The sequence below is a fragment of the Eptatretus burgeri genome, chromosome 18 (assembly GCF_056783735.1).
Source record: "Eptatretus burgeri isolate ZD-2024b chromosome 18, Ebu_testis_v1, whole genome shotgun sequence".
NCBI classification, from domain to species: Eukaryota; Metazoa; Chordata; class Myxini; order Myxiniformes; family Myxinidae; genus Eptatretus; species Eptatretus burgeri.
This window is the reverse complement of record NC_140978.1, coordinates 25,897,399-25,913,500: the sequence shown is the minus strand read 5'-3', so window position 1 is coordinate 25,913,500 and position 16,102 is coordinate 25,897,399. Positions and strand designations below refer to the sequence as shown.

The 16,102-nt window shown below is 44.3% G+C and overlaps 2 protein-coding genes across 6 annotated transcripts in view; one reads left to right on the top strand and one right to left on the bottom strand.

Annotated features, from left to right (window-relative positions):
- Positions 1-16,102, bottom strand: part of ERMARD (ER membrane associated RNA degradation) — an 82,787-nt gene that overhangs the window by 34,192 nt on the left and 32,493 nt on the right. The gene's annotated exons all lie outside the window — the stretch shown is intronic.
- The window catches only part of RNF123 (ring finger protein 123), a 67,644-nt gene that overhangs the window by 48,166 nt on the left and 3,376 nt on the right, over positions 1-16,102 (top strand). For all 5 annotated transcript variants that reach the window (XM_085863692.1, XM_085863693.1, XM_085863691.1 and 2 more), the window contains 10 exons: positions 130-237; positions 3,612-3,780; positions 4,000-4,074; positions 6,756-6,843; positions 7,597-7,684; positions 7,919-8,003; positions 9,498-9,637; positions 10,015-10,203; positions 10,387-10,462; positions 10,714-10,798. In XM_085863692.1, the coding sequence (XP_085719818.1) occupies positions 130-237; positions 3,612-3,780; positions 4,000-4,074; positions 6,756-6,843; positions 7,597-7,684; positions 7,919-8,003; positions 9,498-9,637; positions 10,015-10,203; positions 10,387-10,462; positions 10,714-10,798 (1,103 nt within the window). The remainder of the gene's footprint in view (positions 1-129; positions 238-3,611; positions 3,781-3,999; positions 4,075-6,755; positions 6,844-7,596; positions 7,685-7,918; positions 8,004-9,497; positions 9,638-10,014; positions 10,204-10,386; positions 10,463-10,713; positions 10,799-16,102) is intronic.

Below are 16,102 nucleotides of genomic sequence, written 5' to 3'. Positions count from 1 at the left end.
CACTGTCCCTATTGTTACAGAGCAGTCTATATGCATTAGCAGTAATGTATAAATGAAAAGATTAGCTTTTGTCTTTTAGGATTATATTTGTCACATTTCCTTCACATGCCCATATTGTTTGTCTCACAGCAATGTGATGTGATGAAGGAGCTGCAGAGGAGCGAAAATGTTTTCCGCGACAAGTTGAACCAATTGAGCCGCCGCTTGGCCTGGCACAACGCAGCAATTTACTCGTCGGTATGATACTTTGCGTCGGTGTTACTTTCCTCCCCTTGTCGCATGAAAGATGTCTGTAGTACCTGCATCCCAGTCACGAGAGTCAGTTGAAGAAGAAGAAGCAGTGAGTTTTTGTGGGACAGCATCATTAGACCACTTGTCATTGCGAATTTGTCTGGAAATCTGACCGTGTAGTTCATCCCAATTAAAGCTGCCTTCTGCAGGCTTCATTTCATGGTGGTGTACCATCATCAGATAAAGTCTGGTTTAGGTGGCTTTAATTGAGATGAACATTAATGGTGGATGTTACGAACTGACTCGAGGGCAGCGGGGCATGGTGATGCCATTGTTGAATCATTTCCTCATCACAGTGGGACACATTTTGTTCAGGTTGTTATCTATTGGTAATGCAAGTAAGACTGTGGACCCATTGCTTTTCTATTGTCCCAGTTGTTTGCAGTTTTATCCTGGCATCTCTTTTCTGAATATTATATATCGATCATCAACATGTCTTACATTAATAATTTTTTTATTTTTTGTATACCATATCGAGACTCGTGTAAGAGCGAATACACAGAAACATATAACAAGGCAGGGGACAAGAGGGGTGGGAGAGGGAAGTACAAAATAGTGAGGAACAAAATCAATCGGAGATCTGTGGAAGGGAGAGGGATGGGGTGGGGTACACGGGAAAAACAAGATGGTACTACAGTGACTTTCAGGAAGGAAAACAGGGATTTTGAAGTAGGTGGGTTTGGGGTGGATTAACGGGGGTAGAAAAGATCGTGGTTTTGGATGGGGAAGATATGAGATGGTAGTGAACAGCTGTTTTGAATACCTGGAGGGAACAATGGGATTGAAGAGAGTGTGGGAGTTTGTTCCAAAGGCGGGGAAAAAAGAGGAATGAAAGGGTGAAGGTGAGCAGTGATTCTTGATTTTGGTAGTTTTACCAGAAGGAGTTTATGGCGAACCTTGAGCGCTCTGTGGCAATATAAGGGGGACATATCACAGACGGAGCAGGGGGGGGGGGGTGGCAAGGCCGGAGAGGAGACTGCAGAAGACAGAAAGACCACGACCTTCCTCCAGTGAGAGAGAGAGCGAGAGACCCAAAGACTCAGCTTCATCATGGGAGATACCAACGATCCTAAAAGCCTTGGTTTCCACAGCATGAAGTCGAGCCAGGTGTGAGGCAGGAACACCACCCCAGAGGGGAGAGCATTACTCCATCAGACTGTGGATGAAAGCTTTGTAAGTTCTTCGAAGCTCAGGTGTGTCAAGGAAGGACTTTGCACGACGTATGATGCCCAGTTGGCAACTGGCTTTGGAGGGCAGCTTGGAGACTTGGCTTTCCCAGAAAGATTTTGGCAGATAGTGAGGCCCAAAACCTTGAATGAAAGGACTTCTTCAAGGGGATTGTTGAGAAAGTAGATGGGGGGTGGGGGGGGCGGTTCGAAACGGTCTTTTCAGAGAGACATAGTGAGTGTGAGATTTGTCAGGATTGAAAGACATGTTCCAAGTGTTTGACCAGCTTGTGATTTTATCCAGGTCTGCAGAGAGTGAAGAGGTTGCTGCTTGCTGATCAGAGGGATGAGAGGTGGTACGGCAGAGGGTGGAGTTATCAGCAGAAAGATGGAGGATTTTTCAGAGAGTCTGAGAGATCATTGATTGAAACCAGAAAAAGCACGGGCCAAGAACACTGCCTTGAGGAACTCTAGCCTGGACGAGAAGACGAGAAGAAGAGATTAGAGAATTCCATTCAGAGGCATGCGTTGACTGTGACAGGAGAGGAAATCTGTGAGCCATGAGTACAGATTGCCTTGGATACCAGAGGAAGAGAGTTTGGTGAGAAATGCAGGATGCCAGACCATATTGTAGGCACGCAATATGTCTCCGGATATGGCTCTGATTTCATGTCTGGCATTTAGAACCTCCATCCATTGTTGGGAAAGCAGGAACAACATGTCCAGCGTTGAATGGTCTAAATCCAAATTGATGATCGGAAATCAAGCCATTGGAGAAGAGGAAAAGGTTGGATGTTGGAAGCGCTGATTGATTCCTTGACCTTGCTGATGATTGGGCACAGGCTGATCGGTCTGTAGTTGCATGGATCTGTTTTGCACCTTTTTATGCAAAGTGTTAATGTTTGCTCATTTCCAAGCAGATGGCAGATGACCTTGAGCAAATGAGAGGGTGAAGAGAACTGAGAGAGGGTGAGCAAGAGCAGAGGAGCAGGTTTTTAGAACACAAGGGCTGATGTCATCTCGAACGGTTGCAGAATCTGAGTCGAGGTTTGACAGCAAGCTCTCCTCCTTGTGAGCAGAAAAGGACACAGAGTCCATGTACATGGATATTGGCAGAAATAGGTGCGACTGGGTAAGGTGAGTACAGAAAGTGATGGGTTTGGGACACAAGATGTAGAAGCAAACTCAGAGTTTCGGCATTCAGCCTTTTCACGTGCAGTGTCAGCAGTACGGCCATTTGAGGTAAAGGAGGGTATGGAGGGGGAACATACACCAGAGACAGACTTACCTCGACACCACCAGGATTTGGAGGAGGGAGACAGGCTTGAGAGTTCAGATTTGAAATTAGAAAGATGTTGTTTTCTGGCTCTCCTGGGGGTAAACACGCACTTGTTCTGAGCGTTGTGTAAGGAACTGAGATTACCCTCAGTTGGGTTTGCCGTCCATGAGGCAAAGGCAAGTTGTTTCAGGACAACTGCCTCGCCACAAGCTTTTCGTGTGCCATGGGTGGGAGGAAGGGTAGGACAACTGAAGACTAGGGGGGATAAATCTGTGCATGTGGGAGAGCAAGTTTCTTTGAAAAAAATTGCCAGGATGAGTTGATGTCAGAGACAGTTGAAATGGGAGACCAGTTTAGAAGTTTGATGGATGCTTGAAGACCTTGCAAGTCGGCCTGAGTGAAATGCCAGACTCGACGGCACTGAGCTGGTTCTCTGATAACAGCCAGAGAGATGTCCACTTTGACAAGCATATGGTCAGATGAACCGATTGGAGCGGAGGAAGAACAGCAGATATTTTCTTAGAAATTGGTCAAAATCAGATCCAGAAGATCTGGAGTACCGTTGGCTGAGATCCGGGTCGGGAAGTTGACAGATTGTGTCAGTCCCAATGAGTCACAGATAGATTTGTGTATAGATGTAGATACATGTAATGTTGGGATTCTCTACGATGAACCACAGAAAGAGGGTTCAATGTCGACCATCCAAGCTTCTTCTTTGTCACTTTGTCTTCCACTCCCTGTCCTGCAGTCATTTGTTTTTTGTTTTTTTTACTTTTTTACGCAAAGTTGTAAATTTTTAATGGCATGAGGATTGACTAATTAAATTGTATGAGATTGGAGGATGCCGTATACCTCGTCCCATTGTCGTTCCATAGGAGAAAATGGGAGATATTTATTGGTTGCTGCGCATAGCTCTCGGCTCTGTGGAGCACGCAGATCGCTCCGGCCCTTTCTTTGCCTTTCTGCCTGAGTTCTACGTTTCCGTCTCTGTAAATGCTTACAATGCATTAAAGAGTTACTTCACTGGAGTGGAGACCTTGCCTGGTATGTGAATCTCCATCTGCATTTTCACCCTTCTGTGTTTGCCTGCCTTGTGCGGCTCGCACTCGGACTCACTTTGCACCAGTTTTATCTCGAATGACTACAATGCAATTATTCACACAGGACCCAAGACTGAACGTTTTACATACCTGTGCTCAGCGATTGGCCTTGCATAACCCTCACAAAAAGCTGTTTATTTTTTTAAATTTTTTGTGCTTTCAGGATTTGAAGGCACGCTCATCCGTCTGGCTACAGTGCTGGCCAGACACTTTGTCGACCCCAGAATTGTGGGTACAGGTGGGTCTTTTTCAACAGATTTGTTGGATTTACAACAGACAACAAATTTATTGGAGTTTGACGAGGCAGTTATTGATTGCAAGTGGATTTCGTATATTTCAACTTTCAGAAGGCATTTGATAAGGTACCACATCACATAGGAGGTTGTTGGCTAAAGGCCCTGTCACACCTTGACGTTTTAGCCAGCAAGGTATCAAAATGTATGTAAAACGCTGGCGTACGCTGAACTATTGATGTTTTTTCCAGTTTTGGACGTATTCCTAACGAGTTGGACGTATGCATAATGTATTAGTAACGTACACAGAACGTTTTGATAACATATAGATAACTTATATCAACAAATGCTGAGCGTGTTGTCGGCGTTCACAACCTATGCCCAACGATAGTCTAACTTATGCATAGCGCGTGGCAGCGTATCGCCGATGATCACGTGGCGTAGGCTGTTAATAGGCTGCGGCTCGACGATTCAAATCATAACCGCACGAGACATCGAAGTGTCAAGCCGCTGTCACACCTTGATGTTTTAGCCAGCGTATGCCGACGTATGAAAAATTTGCCGAATACGCTGGCACACGTCGAATACATTATGGGTAAGTTTTGTATACGTTAAGAGTACGCTGGCATACGTCGTCATATGCCGAGTAAGTCGACAAATTTTCAGCATGTTAAAAAATTTTCGACGTATGACACACGTTCCGCACACGCTGGCCATAAGTTGTAGGCACGTTACGTGATCGTTGACACAGGTCGACACACGTTACTTGTAAGTTACTCATAAGTCGAAACACGTCGATGTAATGGTTGGCGTCAGTGTTCCAGACTCCCTGTTTTTTTTCTTTCTTTTTTTTTTCTTTTCTTTTCGGTATGACGGTGATGTTGACACTTTGATTTCTAGTGCGGTTATGATTTAAATCGTTGAGCGGCAGCCTTTTAATTATATTATATTATAACCACACTAGAAATCGAAGTGTCAACATCACCATCATACTGAAGGAAAAAAAAAAAAAACCAGGGAGTCTGGAACACTGACGCTAAACATTACCTCGACGCGTTTCGACTTATGAGTAACTTACAAGTAACGTGTGTCAACGATCGCGTAACGTGCCTACAACTTATGGCCAGTATATGTGGAACCTGTGAGTCATACGCTGGCATACGTCGAAAAATTTCAAGCATGGAAAATTTGTCTAACAGCTCGGTGTACTATGACGTATGCCAGCGTGCTCTTAACGTATACAAAACTTACCCATACGTATTCGACGTGTGCCAGTGTTTTAGACAAATTTTTCATACGTCGGCATACGCTGGCTAAATCGTCAAGGTGTGACAGGGCTTTAAGGTGAGGGCTTGTGGAGTGACTGGTTGGGCATTGAACTGGATTGGACACTGCATTCGTAATGGGAAGTTAAAAGTGGCTGTGAGTGGGAGGATGTAATTAATGGGGTACCTCAGGGATCCGTACTCGGACCATTATTATTCATAATATACTTCAAAGATTCGGACAGTTGGGTTGAGAGTCGAGTTTCCAATGACGCAAAGCTTGGAGCTAAGGTGGATACCAGAGAAGGTGGGGTGATCAAATTCAGGAAAGTCTCGATACTTTTCAGAGATTGGGCAAAAGATTGGCAAATGCATTTCAACATACAGAAATGTAAGGTGCTGGGGATGCTGGGATTATGTAGGGATAATGAAAATAGAGATTACATGATGCAAGGAGCAATCTTGCAGCATGTTGCACAGGAGAAGGATCTGGGTGCGGTCATAGATACAGGGGGGTAAGCAGACGGCACAGTGCAGGTAAGTTTCGGTGACGCCAAACAGGGTGTTCGGTGGTATTCGTAGGGGGATAAATTACAAATCAACAGAGGTAGTTTTAACACCGTCTCGGAACTCTTCCACAGAAAGGGTTCAGCGTCGAGTGACTGGATCGATTCCAGGCAGAGTTCGACTAAACTATGAGGAGCGGTTGAAGGACACAGGACTTTTATACATTTGGATGGAGGTGATTATGAGGGGATGTGATGAAGCTTAGGATGACGAAGGGTATAGACAAAACAATGCAGGACAGATGGTCTTTTTATACAAAGATGGACAGTGGCAGAACCAGAGAGTATAGTTAAAGAGTGAAGGTCAGAACAGAAACAAGGAAAGGGTATTTTACACACAGTTGTTAACACATGGAATGGTCTTCCAGGGAAGGTGTTAGCAGCAGGGACAGTGGATAAGTATAAACTGGATGTTGATGAGTACTTATTTAAGAAATGGGCAGAGAGGGGGAGGTATGTGGATATTGGCACAAATGGTAGGTTTCTAAAATTAGCCAGTTGTGATTGAGTGGTGATGACTTGGAAGTTTCAGATGTCCAATTGTTTTTTGTACGTGTCGTGTCGACTGGGAATGTGTAGTCTTTTTGTCGTGAGAAAAACAAACAAAACGGGGAGCATGTGGTGATCGTGGGTTGTCGGGGACGTGGAGGTGACACAGGCTGGATGGACCGAGTGGCCTCTTGTATCTGGGTTACCTTGTGTAACAGTTAATAAATAATTGTTCTGGAGCACTCTGTTCATACAAGATATTGTGACACAAGACAGGTATTTATTATTTTCTGACACTTTTGATTTGGACAATTACTCTATTGTGACATCACTGACGTGTATGAATTGCTCTTCACATCACCGTAGACATTAAAGACTTGCTGATGCAGGCACTCGCCAGCTTCGTTTGCTTCCCAAGTTCGCTCCACGCCCTTGAGGAGGTTCCTGACTCGATGTGAGTAACGTCAGGCTGGTTAACCCGGCGTGCTGCTTCGATTTTTTTTTTTTCCATACCTTTGTTGAAACCAACAATGAGTACAAAACCATTTCCGAATGTGTCGCTGATAGTTGCCCGAGATAAAGTGCACGCGCCCAGCTGCGATCGTTGAGGTACAGGTTGCAGCGAAGGCAAATGGTGTAGGGTGTTTGAAGATGAAGAGTGACGAGTCTTCCACCTGCTTCCTGTAAAACGATTAACCTATTCATGGCCGATGACGTGGATGAGAATCACGTGGCGTTGCAATGGAGCCCCAGCTAATAATGGCAGGATGGAGAGTTGGTGCTCTGTAGGGAGTTGAGACATGAACTGAATGACGAAGAATCGTCATGGAAGGGCTTTGTTTACGGATAATTTCCAAACGGCTGGTTCAGGGTTCAGTTTGAGATGCGAACGGCGTCGGACACTTCCTTACTCATAGATCACCGATCACATCTGCGGGTATATTATTTGATTTGATGTTCATGAACCACCAACCTGCATACTAATCGAGGTTTCTTTGAACACTAGGGCGAGTTGTCGTGAAACCGTGGAGCGCGATCTTAAACGGATGTAATTGAAGGTCCCTTATCAGCAACCCCTCTTCCCTTAATTGACCCGGTCCTAAAATTATCGAGGTTTGTCACAACCGATCTCCCAGGTTGTAGAAGGTAAAACGGCGTGGTGTATGACGGTGTGAGGGTGAGTGAACCATACTGTTTCCCATTCCAGCCGGATGAGCATGCTGCGCAGCTTGCTTGCCCCGTACGAGCAGCGTCCGTGGGCACAGACCAACTGGATCCTCGTGCGCCTCTGGAAGGTAATCACTTTTTAGCTTACCCCTTAGTCCTGAATACGCTTTCAAGTTTGTCTTGTCATTTTCCCCTCATTGCTTCATGTTCATTTTTCTTCTCTCTTTCTACTTTCCCTTCCATCAACTTTGTCATGTTTTTCATCGATTTTGATTTTTACCTTGCTTGCTTTCTCTCCCAACATGTAAAGGCAATTTGTTTTGTGTCTTCCTCGCTCCCATTCCCCTATCTATCTTGTACAGGGTTCAGGATTTGGTTACCGATACACCCACCTGATACCACCACTGCGTTTGAAACCAAGTGATGCAAACAACCCCACATTACAGAGTGAGCGCAATTCCCACGTTACCATGTACTCTTCCTAGCCCCCAATCGATGTGTACTCAGCGACTTCGACAAAAGGATGCGCGAATGATTCCTCGTGTTCGCTCGCGTGAACATTCCAAATAAACCAACGTCCATTTCCTCCATGCATTTGCTCTCGTTTGCTTACAAATCCCCAGCATGAGTTTTCATAATAATGTGAACACTGTACGTGTCGCTCCCAGCCTGTTTCCCTGGTTAGTCCATGGGCCCAGGCCAGAAATTCCACTTGGCGGTACCATCTAAGGAAACCAATCCTAGTTATGATTTTTGAATTGGTGTGTGTATATATATATATATATATATATCATATTTTGATGTCATAACCATTGCAGACTGCCAGCTTATTGGTAGTTATCATCTCTGGAATGTACGCACCCTCCGCATAATGAAAGCGAAAAGGCAAACAAATCTGGATATCCTGAGCTGTTATTGAAGGATATTACCTTCATGGGATGTGTCAATAGTCCATTGTGTGATTTTCCCCCAAAACGTCAATATCTCAGAATGGTAAAATGGTAAAAATGCAAAATATACACTAAGCTGCTCTTCTGGAACGGTTATCATATAGTCCCTACCAATAACGTAGTAGCCCTAAAGTTTGGTTTCCCAGATGGTACCGATATATGCCTGGGCCCATGGACTAGGTGGACTGAAATGCGAGGCAAACGCACTCCTCTGACTTTTATGACTCCTCACAAGTTTAGTGGATTGGATTTTGATTTTTTTTTTTTTTTTGGTTTGTTTGTTTGTTTTTGTACGGACTGGCAATCTGAAATTATATCAGTGCTTTTATCATTCACTACTATTGCACCTTTTATATTTGACAAAACCGTTTGTTTGTTTATTTATTTTCAATTTGGGTATCGAGGCTCGTGGAAGAGCAGAACATGGGGCAATGGATAGACGGACAAAATCGGGCAAAGGTAGAACGGTGGGATAAGAAATAGAATGCTAGCAATTGTAGGAGAACGGTCAGTGGGTGGATGTAGTGAAGGGTATCAGGAGGTGCAGTATTATTCAGTAGTGGAAATGAGAGTCACCATTGTGGCGGTGGGCGGTACACCTGAAATCTAGTAGGCAAGAGCTTGAGGCAATGGATGCAACAAGTGAGTTCCAAAGGTGAGAACAGAGAGGGTGAGATGTGGGGTGGGGGGTGGTGAAAGAATGGACACGAGTGTTTTGCTTACTTATTAAACAAATCGACAGTATGAAGGCCTTCATGTGATTTTTCTTGCTTCCATGGTTAAAACTCTTGAACCAACAACAACCAAAAATTGCTTCTACCCTACAAGGAGGCTCAAACATGAAGCACCTGCTGGGTAACTCAGAGTCTGTTTGAATTTCCACTTCGTGCTCCTGCTAGCATCACTAACGTGCCAGCTCGGCACAGAGCATCTCAGGAATTTAAAATCTTCAACAGCCGTGATCAATCTGAGCATATCCGTGTCCTCACAGAGCCGTGTCCCTCGCTGAGACTACAGCAGCAAGCTGCCACGCTCTTACAGCAAAGGTCTAAACAAGCTTCGGCATTCTTAAACAGCCTAATCAATCAGCTCAACTGGGCGTTCTCCGAGTTTGTCGGCATGATACAGGAGGTTTGACCTTTTTTTCATTTTCTATTATATATTTTGTCACTCTCCTCTCCTCCCCCCCCCATCCCCCATTCACCTTCTACCCACTCACTGATCTCGTTATGCTTGATTTTCATTTTTGAGATGTGCAAGCTTACCTCAATGTCCGCAGAAAGGTAGGGTCATGGAAAAACTGAGTGATAGCCAGATTTTTAGCTTTGTTGGTGTCAGGCTAACTCGGCCTCACGTGTGTGGTACAATAATGGAGGAGATAGTTGGCAATAGTAAAGTAGAGTGATACGTGAAGATGTAAATAACACATCTGTGATGGATGTACTGGAATTGTTTTGTCGTTCCTTTTCTTTTCTCACTTCATTTGCTCACTTGTACCTCAACTACAGATACAGCAGACTGCTGAGCGTCCCGAAAGGAACATTGTGGACTCGCGTCAGCTCAAGGTGTGCGCAACTTGCTTCGACCTGTCTGTGTCACTACTTCGTGTGCTCGAAATGACTGCACACCTGGTCCCCTCCACACTCTCTGACCCCACAAGTCCAGCTTCTGACCTCCTGCTCGCTCGACTCTCCCAGGTACAGCTCTGTGTGTCGATGCTGGAGCTGGATCGATTATAATCTACGTAATCTAGTCTACTTTTTTGAACTTGTGCAACGCTCTATCTCATGACCACATTCCCATGTATTCTCCCAACACTGGTCTGCATGACCTCTGTTCTTTGTCCACTCGTATGGTTAATCCCACCTCTTCCTTCCCAGCTGTTGAATCAAATTCTGCACCGTATCACAGCCGAGGGTGGTCTGTTTGACCGCATGGTCAGCTTTCGGCTTCCTGGTGAGTGTGCTGGACCTAAAGCTGACACATTACACTTTTTCTCCCCAAATCTGGGCTTTATATAACTTGCACACACCCATGGTGCATGGACACCTCATGTCACTTGGGATAGCGATCAATGCGGAGGTGTGTTGGTCTGCAATAGCCAGTACCCATTGTGCCACAAATTGCAGGAGACCCAGTAAACTATCCTTGGGTATCCTTGTGGAGCTGCATGTATCACTGAGCTGCTTTTTCTTTGTCTGTCCCAGTTCTGGAGCAGGTGGATCACTATCCCATCCTCGCTGCTGTTACAGGAACGCTCATTCAGTTGATCGTCTTGGGAACGCCTGAGTGGTAAAACATCAGCATCCTCACACCCGTTTCATCTTTCTCTTATCCCCTTCCCTTTGACAATGAAATACGTTTTCGCAAAATGAAATGAATTTCTGATTGATTTGTCCCGTTTGCGTCCTGACGATGTTGAAGGATTGGCAGTGTTAATGCCTGAGCATTACCGCTACACTGCAAGGGATTTGTATTTCAATGCAAACAAAGGAATAAAAATCTCAAATAAATATTTCATCCCTAAAGCGCTGTTTAGTAAACTACATTGTGTAAAGTAAAGGGAAAGATCACAATGGTTTGTGCTGTTCTTTTCACGGACACCCGTGAGTGTGCGTGTCTTGTAATATGGGATCCAGTGTTCTATTTTGTTCGTTTTCCTGGTCGTCGTTGCGTTTCTCAGTACTCCGAGAGACGTGCTTACACAAAGCTAATTGGTCTGTGCTGCCATAGATTGAGTGTTGATTGTTCTTCGTATTGAGTGTGCACTCCTGTGTATTTTTGTCGTGCTCATTCTACTTATTTCGATCTTGCGTCGGATACTTTTGGGCCTACCTGTTTTTTTTTTGTTTGTTTATTAGTTTGTTCCTCCCCCCTCCAACTGTTTCCCACACTCACATGTCTCCAGGTTGTGATTTCCCCCCCACCCTCCTTCACCTCTTTTCTTTAGCTGTAGTCTGGGTTTTGCAATTTGTGTGTGTGTGTGTCTCCAAGCCAAAACAAGGACAAATGTGTCCAATAGCCGTGTCCTAAAGACAATAACAACAACAACTTCCGATATTTCGTCACGTGCCTTGATGGAGCCAATAGCGAGACCCGTCATGGAGGCTCCTCGTTCATGATGAGAAAATAGTGTATTTACGAAATTACAACACATTAAATGGAATAATCTTTAAATAGTAATGTGAACTTTTCGAAACTTTAAAGCAAATGTCCGAATATATTTAAAAGTTCATGATAGACACTCTCAAAAGGCACCGTCAATGCGAGGATGTGTACAGGTGTTTAGTATTTAAGGAAATCCGGATCCTGTATATAAAAAGAGCCGAGCCGTAAAGGTTTTGTCTTCACCAGAAGAACAAGAACAATGCGGAGCTCTCTAAGAGCCAGCGTTCGCTACGCGAGACTCTGCTAAAAAAATTTCAAGTATAGTGGTTGGTCTTGTGTGTTTTGTCTGTTTGTCTGCATGTCCATCGCCTAAAGGTCAATTTTAAACCGATCTTCATGAAACTTCACCAAATGGTAGAGATCGGCATAAGCAAGGAGCCTATTGTTTTTGAGGCCAAAAGGTCAACAACTTAGGTCAAATTTCTAAAATCCTCAACTTTCATCTGATTGACTTGAAATTTGAAGAGGATTTGCATATCAGGTCACTGAATTCAACTAGCCAATTATTTTAAAGTTCAACCTGGGCCGGATTTCCAAAATTTTCAATTTTTATCTGATTGATGACAAATTTGAAGAGGATTTGCATCGTTGGTCATTTAATTCAACCACCAATTATTTTTAAGGTCAAATTTGTTTTATGGATTTCACAAGTATCGTGCTGTGCACATCTTTCTCGTTTGTTTGTTTGTGTGCAGGATATCTCAAAGTTTACAGATTCGGATGAAATTTGGTCGGCAGGTTGGGTGTGTGACAAGGGTGAACCGATTAGATTTTGGTGTAGATCCGGATACAGTTTATATAATTTTCTAAGTGATTCTTGACCATTGAGAAATAAGGCTAAACCGATATATTGCATGGTATTTCAAAAAAAAATTGACCCCGTATGTTCTACTTGATTCGGCATTGCGTGGCGGAGGTATGCGCTCTACCGAGTGGCTGTCAGAGTTGTTAGCCGTTTTTGTCAAGTTTGAGTACAGGGCAAACGTGGTCAGTATTTGTATTTTGGGATGCTTTCTAATTATTTTTGTGAAGCTGTGTAATAAAGGAGGATGAAGCCAAAATATGTGAAATAACCAGATTGTTAATATTCCACAATAGGGAGATGAATGACTCCGCTGCACATCATATTATATCTGAAGAAAACTCCATGAAGGAGGAAACTTGAATTGGATTTTGGAATCTCAACAACTTTGTCTCAGCTCATCTGATGGAGATCAAATATGACATTGTTGCACATTTGAGCAGCTTGTGATTTTGAGGGATGCAAATGCACAAAAACACGTAAAGAACGCTTGGACTCGAGCACGCGAGTTTGAGATTCCGTTCGGTAACGGTGGAATGCAATGTGAATGTTTTGGTTGCTGTTGTTAGACCGTGCACGCAAAGCAAAAAGTGGGGTTTCACAATTGGATCACTTTTTCTGTCCATTAAGTGAGTTTATGATCAAGGAACAACTTGATTTAAATTGAATATTATGTTTTTTAACACTAATCGGAGCACAAACCTGGAATTTAGCAGGACTTTGTCTCTGAATTTGTCCTGATCACACGTGCGCAAAGAGGAGCGAGATAATTTTTAGATCCTCGTGGAGGATCTCTCAGTCTTACTCACGTTGTTGTTCTTGTGCACTTTTTTGTTTCACAGCCTACAGTTTTCATCGAAACTTCCTGAAACTTGGCGTATCTATGTAAAAATACCCTCCGCAGACAGTAACCATCTCCGATTTTGAAAATTCCTTCTAGAAAAAAAGTTATGACGTCAAAATATCTCCGCTAATGGAAATCGCCTCAAAAATTATCTCCGAAACGAGGCAAGCTTTTTGAATTCTGTTTGCGGGAATCGAACAGGGCATTAGCAGAGATGAATTACCGCACATATGATACATCACTATGACGTCTTATTAATTTTTATGACGTCATTCTTATTTTTTGACTTTTTGTTTCACAACCCAGGGTTTTCATCGGATCTTCGTGAAACTTGCCATGTATATGCAGAAAGCCCACGCACAGGCACTAACCATCTCCGATTTTGGAAATTCTTCCCAGAAAAAAAGTTGATGTCATAATATCGCCGCGAATGGAAATCGCCTATACCATTATCTCCGAAACTAGGCAAGCTGTTTGAATTTTGTTTGCGGGAATCAAGCCGGGCATTAGCACAGATAATTTATCGCAAACCTGATACATGACAATGACGTCATATTCGTTTTTATGACGTCATCATTAAGAGGACGTGGATCTTAGCTCATTCGAGCTTGTTTTAGTCTGTCTGGCAGTCAAACAAAATTGAATATCATTCCAAACAGGAAACTTGATGTTTTAAGGATGGTATAATGGACAAACAATAGGCACGAGAAACGGATGCATTGTGCTAAATAAGGTTGTGTAAAGGAGGCTGCAGCAAAGGCCGTAAACTTTCGGAATTTTTTATGCCTCTTTTTTTTTTTTTTTTTTTTTGTATACCTTGGTCAAGGCTCGTATGAGAGCGAACACACAACTCGCAGCAAGGAGGCATGAGACAAGAGGGGCGGGAGTGGAAGGGACAAAACAGTGGGGAACAGACACATTAGGTGAACTGTGGAAGGGAGAGGGATGGGGAAGGGACGGGGAACATGGCGAAGAGAAGATGGACATTTCAGGGACTTTCAGGAAGGAAAGCAGGAGAAATGAAGGAAGTGGGCTTGGGTGGATTATCGGGGGTAGAAAAGATCGAGGATTTGGATGGGGGAAGATAAGAGGTGGTGGTGAACAGCTGTTTTGAAAGCCTGGAGGGAAGAGTGGGAAAGAATAGAGTGAGGAAGTTTATTCCAAAGGCAGGAAAAAAGAGGAATGAAAGAGTGAAGATGAGCAGTGATTCGTGATTTTGGTAGTTTTACCAGAAGGGGTTGTTGGCGGACCTTGAGCGCCCTGTGGAAATGTGGTGGGGACAAATCGCAGAGAGAGCAGGGGGGGCAAGGCTGGAGAGGAGTCGGTAGAAGACAGAAAGACCACCGACCAACCTGCGGTGATTGAGTGAGAGGCCCAAAGACTCAGCTTCATTGCGGGAGATGCCAATGATCTTAAAAGCCCTGGTTTCGACAGCGTTAAGCCGAGAAAGGTGGGAGGCAGGAGCACCAGCCCAGAGGGGAGAGCAGTACTCCATCAGGCTACGGACAAAAGCTTTGTAAGTGGTCAGGAGCTCAAGAGGGCCGAGGAAGGACTTAGCACGACGGAGGATTCCCAGTCGGCGACTGGCTTTTGAGGCGAGGTTGGAAATGTGACTTTCCCAGGAAAGGTCATGGCAGATAGTGAGACCTAGAAGCTTGAAAGAAAAGACTTCTTCCAGAGGATTGTTGAGAAAGTGGATGGGGGGGTTTTGTAAACGGTCCTTTCGAAGAGACATAGTGAGAGTGTGAGATTTGTGTGGATTGAAAGACATGTTCCACGTGTTGGACCAGTTTGTGATTTTATCCAGATTTGCAGTGAGTGAAGAAGCTGCTGCTTGCCGGTCTGAGGGATGACAGATGGTACGGCAGAGGGTGGAGTCGTCGGCAAAGAGAAATAGAGGATTTTCCAGAGAGTCCGAGAGATCATTGATGAAAACCAGAAAAAGAACAGGGCCCAGAACGCTACCTTGAGGAACTCCAGCCTGCACAGGAAGAGGGGATGAAAGAACTCCATTTAGGGCCACACGTTGACTGCGACAGGAGAGGAAGTCTGCGAGCCATGAGTGGAGATGGCCTTGGATACCATGGGAAGAGAGTTTGGTGAGTAGGGCAGGGTGCCAGACTGTGTCAAAAGCACGTGATATGTCCAGGGATACGGCTCTGCTAATTTTTTTTGCTTTTTTTCCCCCTACAACTTTTTAAATCTTTATTTTATTTCAATTAAATTATATACGTCAACAATGTTGAACACAAATCGTCCTTTTGGCACTTTCAAAACCTTTCCGTTTAGCAGTACTTGGACAAAATGTTACGGAATTTTACATCATTTCGACCAGACTCGGTGGTGTAATGGTTCGAGTGTCTGCTGTGAGTGTGGGAGGTTGGCGGTTCACTTCCCGGCCGAGTCATCCCAAAGATGTTAAAAACATGGTACGTGCTGCTTCCTTGCTTTTGACGTTCTACATTTAAGAGGGTAGAGCACGGACAATCCCCATAGGTTGGCGTCCATGGGGAGGAGGAAATTCCTTTCGAGGAAATGCCCCGCTGAGTGCGGTGAGAAAAGCGGCACCATTGTTGCGACATCGCTGGTACTCAGAGTATCCCGGGAAGTGACGGAAATTCTCACAAAACTCACATGGAGATACATACGAGACAAACGCAGCCACTGTGTGTGAGATGTGTGAGAGGCAGCTCCATTACCCATCTTAGACCTTGTATTAAAAAACCATCAAATTTGCTGCTCACAGACCCCACCCATGTCCTTTTTTTTTTCTCAAGACCGC